Below are 16,818 nucleotides of genomic sequence, written 5' to 3' on the forward strand. Positions count from 1 at the left end.
ACTGAGGATTGTAATGAGAGATCGACTTGCGCATTCTTATTCGTATTCACATGAAAAGCCTTACATTAGCTCAACAGTAAATTCTATCATCTGTGTATAAACCTTCCATTCACAAATTAAATAGCCAATCTTGTGAAACTGAGCTTAGCAACCTTTATGTAGGCACAGAGGCTCATAATTTCCTAAGATCCTTGGTTAGACTCTGGACATATCATGGCTCTTCTTTTCCAACCAAAGATAACATTTGTATGTGCCTTGAGTTTTCTAGTAGAATCCTTTTAAAAAATTGACAAACGATGGACAAGCATGACAGTAAACTGATGTTATTCTAGAATGCTCTTTATTTTGAAACTTACAACAGGACATGGGTAAGGCATGTTCACAAGTATCTGTTTGATGTACAAAACGCATGTTCTCACCCTCTAGCTGCTCTTCCTTGCCTTTGTACCTGCTGCTACATACTGGTCCCCACATATCTTCCTATCTACCGTTCTCAGTTATTAAGGACATGCAGACGATGTTTCAGGGACCCACAAAGAGAATCTGCTTCAAAATACAGAGTGAGTGTCAGTGGACTAAGTCACCACGACATCAAAACTCACAGGGAACCAAGGCTGAAGAAGGTGATGAAATCAGCTCACGAACTTGGGACTGTGAGCTTCCAGGGGAACAAAGAACACAATGAAAAACATTTTTTGACGTCTGAGAGAAATGGAATGTATCTACAATTCGTGGTTCTGCATTTACCACTGTTTATAAGTCACTAAAGCTATCTAATATTTTAACAGATTCTAATGTAGAGTTTTGTTCTCACACCACAGTACAAGAGCGCATGCATTACTCCACACAAATGTCACACATGGAGCGAGCAAAACACGGACGCCTCAGGACTGTCTACTTACACAAGTATCTCTCTGTGGTGGTGGGACAGGGAGGGGAATGACGGGGACTACTTCCCCATAGTGCCCGCTATGCATCAGACAGAGACACCCAAACACCTGTCATCACGAAGAAGGACAAATGCTGCTCCTAAGAGTAAGGTATGGAAAGAAGAAGCTCCAAGTGTAGGGTTGGGGGATGAACACGTAGCCTCAATTTTCAGGGCAAAAAAAGTCTTGGCTGACACTAATAAGAAAGTGTTTGTAACCAATTTTCAAAAATCAAATTATACCTTTAGGTGATGAAAACTAAGTCCTTTATAAATCTACCAGGGATATAAAATAATGAAATGGAAAAGCAAAATCACATGGTGTTTACATGAAAAGGAGATTTAAATCTTTTGGTTTAAATCAGCCGATATGTTACCATTTACTATAGATTATTAAAATGTGTTTGCTTACGCCCATTTAAGTGCAGAATTTCTGAGGAAAAATGTAGGCATTTTATAAGGAATACTGACTCGTAAAAATTTTAACTGGGGGCACTTTAACAGGTCAGAATACTTACAATTCAAGTACTGCTTTGAGGTGCTCACAACACTTTCCAAACAACACTTCAGTCTCAGAGAGTACCTCTGTAAGCAGCCCCAACAATTTAGGAATGTGGTTACACATACTTTTATTAGCCACTATTTGCTATTATCAAAGTGTTTAATAAGAGCAGGGAAATTACTATCAACTATATTAAAGATTTCCATTTACCAGCGCTGTGACACACAGTGCAAAGGATCTCCAAATGTTTGCCTTTTATACCAGAAGTAATATATCGTTATTCTCCCAATTCAACAAACCAGTAAATGACTCTTCAGTGAACTGTGACTACCTACAAAAGCAGACTGGCCTCTTCCAGAAGGTGTCGGCTACTTTTCTTACAGGAGATCCTGATCAAGGCAGGCCGGGCAAGTGCTCTGCCCTTTCAGCCACTGCTTAAAGCACTGAAAATGAGAAAACAAAATCAGTCAGTGCCTTTAGGGGCACGTGGAGCCTGAGCTCTCCTGTGCTGCTCAAAGGACATGGTTAACTTCACTTCTAATTCTGATGGGGCCTGGAGCTCCCAACACTGAGGAACACAGAAGCCTACTCAAGCTAGGAGTGTGCCCCAAGCCTCAGAACAAATAATCTCCCCTCAGGATCTGACCCATGCACTCTGGGCCTCCAACCTGACCTCAGGGGGACGGCCTTGCCCCTTGCCCCTCCACTTGCCCCACACTCCAGCTTCAGCCTTGGCATGTCAGTGCTCTGAGTTCCAGAGGTTGGCATTTTCTTGGCCCTGGGACTCACTCACCTAATAGTTAACCGATCCTCTCCTGCCTGGTCTTGGACCTTGTAACACCCCACCAGCCTGCATACTGCAGCCTTGACTGGAGCCTGTCTACCCACTGTGGTCCCAAGTTGCTCGTGGACGGTGTGTTGCTGCTACCAAGCTGGGTGTGTGTGTTAAGTCTGGAAGTGCAGGCACAACACCCCTATACCTGCAGGAGACAGGCCATGCAAGAGACTACAAGCTGTCTTGACCCCACCTAGTGAATATATTGTATTTATCCCTTTTCTGAAGGGATTAATAAACAGACATGGCAGAGACCTGATCTGTTCCAGCCAGCAGCAGGGGTGCAGAATGAATGCTCACAGCAACCAAGATAACTACCTATAGATCCTGGAAGGGTACAAGCCAGAATCTCCTAGAATCAGGCACAATGGATCCAGTTAAACTTAGCTTTTCTCCTCTAAAATGTCAAACTTCCTATACTGCACGAAACTGACAAACTCTTGCACTGTGCACCTATTCAGTCATATACATAAGAAGCTACCTTCCAAGAAACTAGTATTATTTTGAATTTCAGCACCAACCAAGTTGATTGATGGAGCCGACTAGGATTGTTCTCCTCCACCCATGATGTGATGGATGGAAAGGACAGTGTGCACACCCCAGGCCTCTCTCCCTCGCCACAGCAGCAATTTTTGGAAAGGGAGACAAGGAACACTGGCTTATAAAGAAAGTGCTTTGAAACCCCAAGAAGTATTGACACCTAGAAAAAAAAGTTCCCTTTTATTTTCAAAATACTTCATAGTCAAAATTCAAGAGGAGGATGGCCGAAGATAATTCTTACCCCTTTGTGAAACTTGTGCCCACATTTTAGTACACGCACATTTTTGGATTTGAATACCTCATGGCATATTTCACAGGAAGCTGCACCCGGTGCCTGTGGGAACAAATATATTCCAATAATAAAGAATAACTAAATTCCTTTTTACTATATGAGCTCTTCCTACAGCGTGATAATGGTTTCAGGAATAGAACTAAGTGATTCATCACTTACACATAACTCCCTGTGCTCATCCCAACAAAGTGCCTCCTTAATGCTCGTCACCATTTAGCCCATCCCCACACCCAATACCCCACCAGTAGCCTTCAGTTGGGAACAACTTATTTTTCAACAGCGTTGAAGAAAAAATATAGACGGGGTGGTGTCTGGGTGGTTCGGTCAGTTAAGTGTCCAACTTCGGCTCAGGTCACGATCTCACAGTTCGTCAGTTCAAGCCCCATGTCGGGCTCTGCGCTGACAGCGAGGAGCCTGCTTTGGATTCTCAGCGTCCCTCTCTCTCTGCCACTCCCTTGCGCACATGCAGATGCACGTGCTTTCTCTCTCTCAAAGATAAACGTTAAAAAAAGAAAAACAAAGACATACAAAAGAAAAAATATACTTCTGAAGTTCTAATTTTCTCAGAGAAAAAAATATTTTATACGGTTGATAGATTCCCAGGAAATTACTACAAATTTCTAATTATCCCACCTCACACCTAAACTATGGTATGAACACTATAAACCAATCATTCATCTAATTATCTAACAGCTGGAGATACAAACGTAAATGATGATCCACACCATGGACTCGTGTGGGGCTGACTGAAATCACTGAAGTCCACGATCCCTGACACAAAAAGCTGGTCACGACTAACATCTGAATAAAAGCAAGTTACAAAACAGTACGTATCATATAATCACATACTTAATTTTTTAAAAATAAAGAGAATGGGTGTAGAGAGAGATACCCAGGAAAGAGGCTGGAAAGATACAGAATGTGGACAAATGGTTACTTTTCGTCCAGCGAGATTTAACTTTTTTTCCTATTTTCTAAAGTTTCTATGAATGTAGATTACGTGTACAAATCAAAACAAAACAATCTGATGGCTCATTCAGCAAACACCAAGGTCAGGGATTGTGTGGGGCACGAGGGCGCAGAGTTGAATGGGAGAGTCTCCAGCAGGGGCACACAGTCTGGTGAGCACAGACGGCATTTCTGTGACAGCAGAGCCCGAGAGGCACCCGGGACACCAGGCACAAGTTCTCCATACGACTCACAGCACCTCCCCACACTGCACCAGTATTTTCCACTCCTCTTCCCCTCTAAACTCTGAGCACCCTGATGGCAGGAAGGAGCCTCATTCATCTACAACCTTAGCAACTGACAAGGAACCTGGCCCCAAACGGATTCTCCACCAACTGTCAGGCAAGTGCACGGAAGCAGCCCTGGCAGTGGGATTAAGGTCAGGGATGCAGAGGGGGGCAAAAGGCTCTGAAGACCCTGAACTGCTGAATGGGGTTTTCTGTCTCTCCTCTGACACTGACCGGGCAGATGCAGCAGAATGAGGTGTTCTAGCTCCTCTCTGTGGCCCCTGATGGGAGGGTCAGGGAAGCAACAGAGGGGTCAGTCCTGGGGAAAGGAATGGTAAGGCCTCTGCAGAGCTCAGAGCTAGATTTGGCTCAAAAACCCACAGTTAACTTGACTATTTCCTAGCATGGAAAGATCGCTACAATACATTTCTAAGTGAAAAAAAAAAAAAAAAAAAAAAAAAAGACACAAAAAGTATGACTAAATCCACACATAAACACACATACAAAAGAGTTAGAAATACCAACCTCATAATACTGGTTACCTTAGAGACTGGATTTTGGGAGGCTTTAAATGCTTTTTATTTGTGTTTCCTACTATTAACACATATTGGTTTTGTAATTTAAAAACATAAAGCAAACTACTTTTAATCCTTAAAAAACTACCCACGATGATCAAACTAAGTCCCAGTTTGAATATATTTTTTTCTTGTAAGTCAACTTTTACAACTTTATTACTATCAACATCAACTGTGAAGCAGAAAGCCATCTCTCTGCAGAAGGTGACTGCCGTCTGTCTGGGGGTGGGGCTGTCCGTGAAGATGCTCTGAGGACCTGGTTGGAGGACCACACAGCCTGTGGCCAGTCAGGGACAGCCTGGGGAGAGGGAGGCACTCCAGCCAGGCCTTGCAGGAATGTTCTGCATGCTCATAAACTTTCTCATTGGAGTTAGACACTCTGGGAACTGAGTGTATGAGGTCTGGAAAATCTCCAACGAATAGTGGAAAATGAAAATGTACGGGAGGAATAAAAACAAGTTCACAAAAAGATTCACTGCTTAGTTCGTCAGCAAACTAGTACTCTGTCCAATCATGCATCACTGACTCCACTACGGGGCCAAAATCTATTGCAATTTTGATTTCATCTAAATTCTGATACCACAGTTGGACAAAAGGGAAAAAACATGCTTTGCATCAGAATTCAATCTGGAGCCCGTGGCCTTGAGCCACGGAGGTGATGGCGTCTCTTTCAACCACACGTTTGGTCCCTGGTACGCAGTCCCGGTGTCAGCTGGGTCTGTGTGGTGAGGATTAGGGAATTAAATGCTGCACACCCAGATCAAATGAGGGAATGCTGGCAAGCTGCCATCTGTGCCTCAGTTTCCTCATTACAAAGACAATTACAATGTCTTCTCAATTGAGATCATCGATGCCACAGTACTTTATAAAAAGATCTATATAAATGTAACATTCTAGAACATTTATTGTTCTAAAAGAACAATAAACATTTAAAATCTGTGTATCAAATTAAAGGCAAGTTCAGCCCATTCCAGTGTCCTACCCACCCACACCCCCTCCAGGCACTCAAGGGGAGAGGGAAGGGAAGCAGCCAGACCCTCCTGGACACACAGCTTGACCCTGGTAATTCTAATGTAGCACTTCATCCAGATAGCAACTTCAACAAGCAGGTAAGAACTAAGCTCACAGTGTTACTAAGTGACAAAACCAAGTCTGTGTGATTCCAAAGCCCGTGGTGACACGGCATAAAATGATTCAAAAATCATTTTCCCGAACTACTCAAAATATCACATGTGATATAAAAAATTAACTTGTACTTGACTGTCTGAAGGCCCAGTTTCCACAATGTGGCTGGAACTTTCTTGGGGTAGGCGCTTCTCCCAACAGGAGCCCCAGGTTCCCATAAAAGCAGAGATGGCCTTACTGGTCACAGACTGTCCTAATGGGAAACTCAAGTACATCTAAATTTGGTTTCTAATTTTTTTTTTCAGTAGGCTCCACGCCCAACGTGGAGCTCAAACTCATGACCTTGAGATCAAGAGTCACACACTCCCCTGACTGAGCCAGCCAGGCGTCCCAGGTTTCTAATTTTAAGATCAAATAAATTAGGTCTAGAAATGAAGAGAATGGGGCTAAAATTGTTAAATTTTGTCTCCCTCTTCTTCTTCATTAAAAAAAGAAACTGAGGGGCGCCTCGGTGGCTCAGTCGGTTGGGCGTCCGACTTCAGCTCAGGTCATGACCTCACAGTCTATGAGTTCGAGCCCCACATCGGGCTCTGGGCTGACAGCTCAGAGCCTGGAGCCTGTTTCGGATTCTGTGTCTCCCTCTCTCTCTGACCCTCCCCTGCTCATGCTCTGTCTCTCTCTGTCTCAAAAATAAATAATGTTAAAAAAAAAACAAAACAAAAAAACCCCAAAAAAACACAAACTGACCACACATACAATACTCACAGGGATATCTTCTGCCTTCTGTCCCTTGGTTTTGGGCAACGGTCCAGCAGTCAGGGAGGATGGGCCCTGGGAGGCAGTGGTCACAGTAGCAGCAGAGCTGGGCTCAGACAACCTCTTGTCCTTTCCTGAAGTTGGCTGCAGAGATAATGCGGGGAGTGAAGCAAGTTCAGTAATCCAAAAGCTTGCCCGTCTTCTGTCTTTATTGAAGTGTTCTCCACATTTTGGCTGGATGCATTTTTTTTTTTTATAAATTCTTATTTTATAAATAAAGTGGACCATTTTATTGTATCTGGATGAAACACTGACCTTTTTCTTTTTCTGTTCATCTAGAATGTGTTCTGTCACTCTTTGGACAATTTCATCAATACTCAATCCTGACAGTGAGTTCTTGTTCTTGTTTCGCACTTTTTTAATAAAACCAGCAAGCTCAGTGCTAAAAAGAGAAAGTGGACACAAATGACAAGAGAAACTCAAGGTTTTCTACTGTAAAGAAATACTGTGTGCCGATATTAACAGCTAAAAGAAACAAACCAAATACATACAAACAAAATAAATTTGTAAATAATAGCAACGGTATATAAAAGCAGGGGAATCACTCTTTCCAAGCAGTTATGAAAATTCCGGTATTTCTAACTATTTATTTAACTAGAATGTCAAAGTAACAGTGTATCACTAGATCTACTTGAGATACCCATCTCTACCTAGAAACCTGACTTCCTACAGCCTGGGTATATTGTAGCTTTATGCTAAATCACTGACTGAGCAGACAACATTGGTTCTGACTTGAAATCAACAAAATCTCTTTCTACCCAAGAGGAAATTAGATTTGCTGACTGCCTTCTTTAAAAAAATCTGACAAGGTTTTCCAAGCCTGAATTTTTCACAAGTAGCAGTGGATGGAATTAAACCATTAATCAACAGGAACTTGTTATTTGTAGCACTAATCCCTCAAATGTTTTAACTTTCAGAAAATTAGGATGCATTTCTACTTGGTGGTGTAAACGCTCCCAAATTTAGTCAGGATTGCAAACAATTTATTTCTAAGGTACTTTGGCTAATTACAACTTGAGTATTTTTACAATTGGCATGGGAACTGCTATTGAGAGAACTTAAAATGTTTCTCAAACTTGGGCAGGGCTAAATATGCCCATGTGCATATACCTGTTTTCAAATAAGAAGGGCTCTGCCAACAGATGCAAAACATTAATTCTGCTCAATCATAATTTAACCACTACTTTGCTTCAACTGTGTAATTTCAAAACCTGTAACTAATATCAAAGACAGAAATAACATGGAACAGGGCACAGAGGGTCATCCAGGGATGTGCATTCCTCTTTTCCTAGCTGTATCCCAGAGACACTGCCTTTCCTTCTCTCCTGGCTGAGACAAGGAATACTTCTCCTCCTTCATACCAACCCAGACAGCAAGGCCAGAGGCTGGAGGTGGAAACACTGGCTGAGATAAAGCAGTGCTCCCCACCCTCAGAGGACCCTCTGTAACACACCCACAACCCTGATTCACTATCAGATTACATCTAGTCTTTCGGACCTCACACCTCTAAACAAATCAGAGGTGTCGAGCAAGGTCTAAGTTGCTGCCACTTTCCTGGCTATGTGGTATTTCTTTGCCTAAATGATATAAAACTAGTGTTTTGCAGTTTTTTGTTTTTGTTTTTTAATGTTTATTTTGAGAGAGTGAGAGAAAAGACAGCAGGGGAGGGGCAGAGAGAAAGGGTGACAGAGAATCCCAAGCAGGCTCTGCAGCTGTCAGCACAGAGCCCGACATGAGGCTTGGACTCACGAACCGTGAGATCATGACCTGAGCTGAAACCAAGAGTCGGATGCTTAAGCAACTGAGCCACCCAGGTGCTTCTACAGTTTTATTTTCATTTAGGGGTTCCATAACTAGGACTAGAGCATGTTAATGATCTCATCAAAATCTAGGCAAATTGCCCTGGGTTCTGATGAGTATGGAGTAACCAGTGTTCAGTGTTTTCAATCTAGATATGTGCATCAAAAGGTTGGTTTGAAAATGCTCACCTCCATGTTTACAAAAAAGGGAAGAAATGTAGCACCTGTCTTTTTGAATAAAACGATTATGGAGTTGTTTCCACCTCAGCCCTTAACTGGCCAAAATGTTATCTGATCAGGAAACCTCAGTTCATTAAGATATTTAACAGAGTCACAGACAATTTATAGCCGTACCTGTTGTAACATGGGAATACCACTGACAGGTGCTCAATAATACTATTGAACGGCTTTTTTGGAGACTGGCTTGACCAAGTAGCACGTCCTGATAGTTTCTGATCAGCCACAAGGCTTTGTTTTGACAGAGTTTCCTGGCCCGTGCTCTTACACTCTGGCAGCTGGGTGACTCCAGGCTGACAGGAGAGCGATCCCGACAATGGAGGAGAGGAAGCCCCCACTGGGCCATCGCTGGCGGAGACCAGACTTGAATCCTTGGGACCTGTTGTTTGGTTTCCAGTCCCACGATCTGCAGAAGTGCTGGCAGCGGCAGTTCCGTGATCGTCATGGCTTGAAGACTCGGGAAGTAACTTAGGAGGAATCTGGGAAGAACACACCACAGTCGTTGGATCACTAAGAGAAACATCTGTGGACAAACACTGACGAATAAGCACGACTATAATAAACCTGGGTGCTCAAGTGCATGGGGAACTTGACTCCAATGAATTAAATGTTTTTGTTTTTAAAAAACTGCTGGTCGCCTTCACTTTAAAATGAGCTTCTCTGGGCTCTGCACTGCTGGCCTCCCTCTCCCTCTCTGGAGTTCCTTCTCAGCTCTCCCTGCAGTGCTTACACCTGTTTGTGCCTTAATGTGGACGCTCAGTTCCTTATGCTGTTGGGGGAGGGGGGTGCATCTCCAGCCCCTGCTACACCCTCTCCCCAGGACATTTCACACTCTCTTATGCCTCAGAGACTATGTGCTAGGTACTAATAACGCCCGCTTTTTACAAGATCCTAGTCTAGAATATTTGCCTGAGATCCAAACCTGCAAATTCAAACTCCCTTATTAGGCAAATCCACTGGGTGATTCCAAGGACACTTAAACTCAGTGTCTCCAAAAGCAGGCTCAGCTCGGTCTCTGACCCTGCTCTCCCTCCAACCCCACAACCACTCTCTGATCCATGACATGGCTGGTGACAGTGAGCCCCTCTGCCACTTCATACTGTGGGCAAGCTGACAGCCATCAGGAACAGCGCCAAGTCGTCCCCTTACTTGAAACCTGCATTGGGTTCTTAGTGACCTCAGGAAAAGTCAAACTGCTGAACACACCTTACAGAACAAAGTTCCCTTCGTTCTGGCCCTTGGGTACTTTTATAATATTTCTCACCAAAGCCCCCCTCTGTCATACTAAACTTCTTTTATATCCATGAAAGAAGTGTTCCCTATTTTCCTAGCCTCCAAATATGCTGTTTCTTCCATTTGAACACTCTGACCCTCCAAATATCACACCATCCACCCCTCCTCAAACACACACCCATGTCCTCCTTTTGCCTGGTTAATTCCTATTCCAGATCTCTGACTCACTGAGACCTCCAACAGGGAATCTTCTGCTGAGGTCTGGACCTCTTCGTTAGGTTAGTGCCTCCTAATTTATGCTGCTATAGCATTTTATGCTCCTATGAAAAACCTTGGCACACTTTACTTGTAATTATGGGCTTAACATCTCTCTTTTCCCAAACCCATATGTCCTTTGAGGGAAGAGACTGCATCCAATCTTCATCACCACTAAATACCCAATGAATGAATGGGGGAGAAATGACACACAAAGTTAATGGTTTTTAGGGTAATATTTATTTACTCAAGTGCCTGGCACCCTACAAGTTCCCAAGGTTTTGGGTATTAAAATTTTTTTGTGTGTTTATAAAATTACATAAGCTAGAACTAAAAGTTAGTAGTGAATATGCTGTTGAGATCTCACATTTTTTCCCCTTCCATGTCTGCCATGAAAGCTTGGAAACACTATAAATGATACGTGAGCTTTAATTCTACATAAAACTCTACTTCTTACTCAGTTCAATGGAGAAAAAAATGTTTTTCTATGGAGAGAAGAAACTTTGGAACTCAATAGAATATTTTACTCAGTTCAAGGTGGCTGACTTTTAACATTTTAAACACAGTTTTGGCAGACGAAACCACAAGTTGAATGCTTACTGTGCAAAGTACTGGCAAGCCAAAGCCTTTCAAGATCAGGCTCCTGTGTGCAGGGAGCCTGTCACCTCAGTTCAGGAGACTGAGCGCATGTGACAGAAGGGCTACGGGGTGAGGGGCAAATGAGGGCCGCCTTGACCAGGCTTTCAGGTACAGACACAATGCCAAGAGTGAGGCTAGTGCTCCAGGCTGGAGGACAGTTTAGGCAAAGGTCTAGCAGTAGCAGGAAGGTGCAAATCAGGAGCTAAGGAAAATAGTCTCCTTACAGCAGACTACTTCACAAACAGGTTTTAATGTTGTGCCAAAATATTCTGAAACCACCTCTAATCAACTCTTGAATAGAGTCCTTCTTTAAATTCTTACAGTCTGATCTCCTTTGGGCTTCAGCCATTTTAGTATTGGCTGAGCGTCTGCTCTGTGTCTAAAGAAGCAGTATGCACCCCAGAAGACAATAAAGTGATACCTGGTATAGCCATTTTTAAAGTCCACAATATCAAATTCATGTTTTTCTTTACTGTGCTGCATAGTTTAAAATATAAAGACAGGTTTGGCAGTCACTATTATTCAAAAGATTTTTTAGCAAATACCTCAAAATAGCAGTAAACTATGACAGACCTAACCAACAAAACCTTTGTATGTCTCTGTGTTTGATGAGGACACAGATCTGAATTTTGGTCTTATGCCCACAAGTATCCAGGAATAAGACTAACTCTGAGGTGGTGTCAGTAGAGAGAGCTGGTCTAAACCACAGGCACCTGCTCCTCTTAGATTATTCGTTCAAATGCAGAGAACATGCCAGCATCCAGAAAAGAAAGCAGATGTACCAGCCCTGTGTTCACTTCAGTCCTGTCCTTAGACACTGATGTAGAAAGACTCCTCTTCCATTTATGTAAGAATGTTTACTATCCAGCTTGAAATGTTAACCAGTAGCACCAATAATGAAAACATTAAGGCAATCTCCCAGAATACAAACAATAAAAAATTACTTGGGCCCAAATAAGGAAGAAATTGTGGTGACAGAAGCTGTGACAGACTTACTGTGCTACAGACAGGAAGTGGAAGGTCAGGAATCTGCACTCTAGAAAGTTCACTGAGCCGAGAGCCATTTTTAATTGCTTGAATTTGTTCTTCAAATTGAGACTGTAGGTAGAAGGAAAAGTGTTAAGTTTTTCTAATAAATTCCCAGGGAAATATCACAATTGTCAATTAATACTTTTTTCCTTACTATATATTTACAAATGGTCAACAATTTTCCAGGAAATATAACAGAGATGCAAGGTATCAGAACAATTATTTCTTGTAAGGAAAGAAACTCAAAATGAGACCTCATTAATCAGAATGTTCTAAAGCCTTATCAAATGGAACTTCTCTAATCTTATCAATTAAGGGCAGAGTTTAAGACAGTTAATTAAGAAAACAGCATTACTTTCAGGAAAAACTCTTCTTAATAATTACAATAAAAAATATATATTATCTTTAACAGCTCAAAAAAGAAAGAGTTTCAATGACACTAGCCTCTCCTGAGAACTATAATCATCTAGGTTTTGACAGAAAATATTTTGTAACTTACCTTTGCTTTCTCAATTTCTTTTCCAACTTTACAAAGAAATGATTCCCATGAATGTACATCAGACTCCGTATCAGGATATGCTGCAGAATCACTGAAAAAGCAGAGAACCATGAAACCATTTAATGTTTACTTTAGAAATGTTTTAAAAGTTAAAAGCACTGAAGTGTAAATGACAACATTTAAACATGACAGAAAGATGTATTTCACATGACCACACACACACACACACACCAAAACCGATTTTTAAATTATTTTATTTTATTTTATTTTACATTTATTTCTTTTTGAGAGACAGAGCACAAGTGGGGAGGAGCAGAGAGAGAAGGTGACAGAATCTGAAGCAGGCTCCAGGCTCTGAGCTGTCAGCACAGAGCCTGCGGCGGAGTTTAAACTCATAAACAGTGAGATCATGACCTGAACCGAGTCGGATGCTTAACTGACTGAGCCACCCAGGCGCCCCTCCAAAACCTATTTTTAAAGAATTATGTATCTTATAGACTCACCACTAGAAACAATTTAGGAAATATTAATTGTTTAACCCAAACCCCTAAGCTGGTGGACAGAGAGCAAACATTCTCCTTAATTTTAATTTCTTTCCCTAAATTTGAAGATTTGACCATTTTTCACTTATTTGTGTTTAACATCAAAGGGTGTTTTTACACTAAAAAAAATTATAAGGCAGCCTGGAACACTTGAAACATTCCAATAAAACCCACATCGTTATTGTAAAATAAAGAGTAGGGCCTGACACACTGGTAAGTTATACCTCCACACCTTTATTGAAAGTGACAAACAAGCTTTCCAACTCCTAACTGGGAAGATCAATAACACTATGAATTTGTGATTGTGTCAGCTCTCTTTACACATCTTTTTTTTTGTTGTTTATTTATTAATTTTGAGAGACTGAGAGTGAGCACACACACGTGAGTTGGGGAGGGTCAGAGAGAGAGGGAGAGAGAGAGAGAATGCCAAGCAGGATCTGTGCTGTTGATGGGGAGCCTGATGCGGGGCTCGATCTCACGAACCTTGAATCTTTTTAAAAAAAAAATTTTTTTTAACGTTTATTTATTTTTGAGACAGAGAGAGACAGAGCATGAACAGGGGAGGGTCAGAGAGAGAGGGAGACACAGAATCTGAAACAGGCTCCAGGCTCTGAGCTGTCAGCACAGAGCCCGACGTGGGGCTTGAACTCATGAACCGCGAGATCATGACCTGAGCCGAAGTCAGACGTTTAACTGACTGAGCCACCCAGGCGCCCCACAAACCTTGAATATTGACCTGAGTTGAAACCAAGAGCCAGACACTTAACTGATTGAGCACCCAGTTTTCTTTACACATCTTAAAGAAAACCCAGAACATTTCCTTTTACATCTTTTCTCTTTTGCTATCCTTTGGTGGAATGGGAGAGTTAGCAGGGCATCCCTAAGAAAGAAGCTACGTGTCCTATGAGATTTAATAAGGAAGTCGACACTGTCAGATGACAGGAGGTCTCTCTGTTTCTCAGAGGCACCACAGTGCACGAGGTCAAACACTGGCCTTTCAGAGCCCCTGGGCCTCCACTTCAGCTGCACTAGTCTTATAACCCGAATCAGCGTCTTAGTTTTCCTCTCATTAGAAAGGTTTTCTCATGTGAAAAAAACTAAATCTTGAAAAACGAAGAAATAACAACACATCCAAACTTTTCCCCGTGACCCACAGAACCTGTGGCTCAACACCGAGGGTTTGAAATGTAAGGCAAAAAGCACAGGGAAGGATGAAAAACCTGACTGTGGAATGATAAAAAGACCAGATGAGAAATAATCCTTTGTGTGAAAATCCACACAGAATAGTGCTAGAGACTAGACTGAGGAAGACCCTCTAGAATTCCCAGGTAAACCTTATTCCAAAATCAAAGCTAAACCAACAAAAACAGGTAAAGATTATGAGAGTTGAAAAAATGACCATAGGTGAGTATCTTCTGAAGTGACATTTCCATACTCTATCATTAAGACTGTTAAGTGATTGTTCTTACAGAAGGTAATTGTTTAAAAAGCTTGAAAATGTGATCTTCACTCCAGAAATTTATTGCATGGAAATGATTAATAACGTGCATAAAAATGCGGCTACAAGGAAACTCACTGAAATGCAGCTTTTCTTAACAGAGTGTGCAAAGAACCCAACTATGCACCATCACAGTGGGGTTTAATAAATCATGACACATTTGTATGCTGGAATACTATCCAACTTTTCAAAATTAGGTTAGAGAAATGTCATTATTGATACGAAAGGAAGTTTCCTTTACATCACTTAGTAAAAAAAAAAAAAAAAAAAAATATATATATATATATATATATACATATATATATATTTTCTTTTTTTCAGATACTTAATGGTTTCTTCTAAAATACTAATTAGTTACACATTAATTAAGAATTATCGGGGCGCCTGGGTGGCTCAGTCGGTTAAGCGTCCGACTTCAGCTCAGGTCACGATCTCACGGTCCGTGAGTTCGAGCCCCGCGTCGGGCTCTGGGCTGATGGCTCAGAGCCTGGAGCCTGCCCCCAATTCTGTGTCTCCCTCTCTCTCTGCTCCTCCCCTGTTCATGCTCTGTCTCTCTCTGTCTCAAAAATAAATTAAAAAACGTTAAGAATTATGGATAATCAGGGAGTTTGGGTGGCTCAACAGGTTAAGCATCCGACTCGATTTTGGCTCAGGTCATGATCTCATGGTTCGTGGGACTAAACCCTACATCAGGCTCTGTGCTGACAGTGAGGAGCCTGCTTGGGGTTCTCTCTCTCCCTCTGTTCCTCCCCTACTCTGTCTCTCAAAAATAAATAAATAAACATTAAAAAAAGAATTATGGATAATCGTTATCAGTTTGGTTTGTATATTTTGATTTTTCTACAACTGAACATGTATTGATGTATAACTATTAAAAATAAAATGGTCCTGAATAATGTAATGACTTTTTTGTCAAATCAGCTCTAATGTGGACTTCCTACACGACATGCTGGGAAGCACACCCGTGACACCACACAGTACCTGCTCAGGAGCTTCAGGTACTTCAGATACGCTTCTGCTTGTGATTCCATGATCTGTAATTTGTACACTTCTGTCTCCTTCCAGTTTTCAAGCACAGATACCTACCATTAGATTAGATAACAATGAAGTATTTTCAAACAGTGAAACTGAAACTATCTTAAGGTTGTTAAAACATAAACATTCTAAGCCACTTTCAAGTTTCTCCTTAAATGACAGATGATGACAGAAGCACTAGAACTTGCTTATGTGGTAATTCACAAAAGTCAACATGAATTAATTCAAAGTTTTGGATTTGAAAACAGAATAACATAATGACGGGAAAATTATTTTACCTTACAGAGTACTTTTCTCAGATACTAAACTTTCCACATGGCTTACTGCTTAAGCCATGTACAAACACAGAGCCAGGTTCCCTGCATGTATATGCCTGATGAGCATTATCTGTGGTCCTGTCCCTGGTAAGCAGAGGGCCAGGGGCCTGCACAATTACCCCCAGGCTGCACGCTATCAAATTTAAAGGCCTCAGAGAAGCTGTTCTCAGTATGAGCTTCAAAAGCCTCTGGGGAATGTTTTTTGGTTTTCCCACAAGCCTATGGGCCATTTTTGTAAGAGGCACTGCGAGAAATATAGAACTGCTTTCTTTTAATACAGGTGTCAGTAACCTTCACAGGGCCCACCAGGCAGAAGGGCTGGCCAAATCGTGGTAAATGGGACCTGACCAAGCTCATAAATATACATGCAGGCATAGGACTCATAAAATATAGGCACTTGAGCTTTTCTTTCCCCATCCTTTCCTTAGGAGCAGCTGCATAGTCAATATTTAATCAGAAGTCCCATGTCTGTGGACTATATAAGCTAAGTCTTTTTTTTTTTTTAATTTCCCAGAATAATCATAGATATATATACCAACAAGTAGTATTTCTTCTCAATTGAGAAAACAAAGACAACCATGTTTTGGGAACTCAATAAAATACAGCCAGAGGTCATTATTTTGATTTTTGTCTCAGTAGTATCTCAAATAGTATGTGGACATTGGTATATATTCTTCTGAGGAAAGAAGAGAGCATATTCTTTTTTTTTTTGAGAGTATATTCTTAATGAGTGGATTATTTTCAAGTTCCTCTTCTAGTAGTGACTATTATGGTTGGCTACTTCATGGCACACCACTTGATTACAGATGATGAAGCCATTCTAAGGTACAGCATGGAAAACGACTGAATTATAAAAATAAGGAAAGCAGACTGCAAAATGTGGTGTT

At 41.5% G+C, this 16,818-nt stretch overlaps 1 protein-coding gene across 10 annotated transcripts in view; it reads right to left on the reverse strand.

The window, feature by feature from the left end:
* Positions 1 to 323: 323 nt before the first annotated feature.
* Positions 324 to 16,818, reverse strand: part of TTC3 (tetratricopeptide repeat domain 3) — a 128,687-nt gene continuing 112,192 nt past the window's right edge. For all 10 annotated transcript variants that reach the window (XM_060640850.3, XM_060640853.3, XM_060640852.3 and 7 more), the window contains 8 exons: positions 15,561 to 15,661; positions 12,540 to 12,630; positions 12,008 to 12,109; positions 9,002 to 9,363; positions 7,104 to 7,230; positions 6,798 to 6,932; positions 3,047 to 3,139; positions 324 to 1,873 (listed from right to left, as the gene is read on the reverse strand). In XM_060640850.3, the coding sequence (XP_060496833.3) occupies positions 1,808 to 1,873; positions 3,047 to 3,139; positions 6,798 to 6,932; positions 7,104 to 7,230; positions 9,002 to 9,363; positions 12,008 to 12,109; positions 12,540 to 12,630; positions 15,561 to 15,661 (1,077 nt within the window). In that variant the 3' untranslated portion in view covers positions 324 to 1,807. The remainder of the gene's footprint in view (positions 1,874 to 3,046; positions 3,140 to 6,797; positions 6,933 to 7,103; positions 7,231 to 9,001; positions 9,364 to 12,007; positions 12,110 to 12,539; positions 12,631 to 15,560; positions 15,662 to 16,818) is intronic.

Source organism: Panthera onca, chromosome C2 (genome assembly GCF_046562875.1).
Source record: "Panthera onca isolate mPanOnc1 chromosome C2, mPanOnc1 haplotype 2, whole genome shotgun sequence".
Lineage (NCBI taxonomy): Eukaryota > Metazoa > Chordata > Mammalia > Carnivora > Felidae > Panthera > Panthera onca.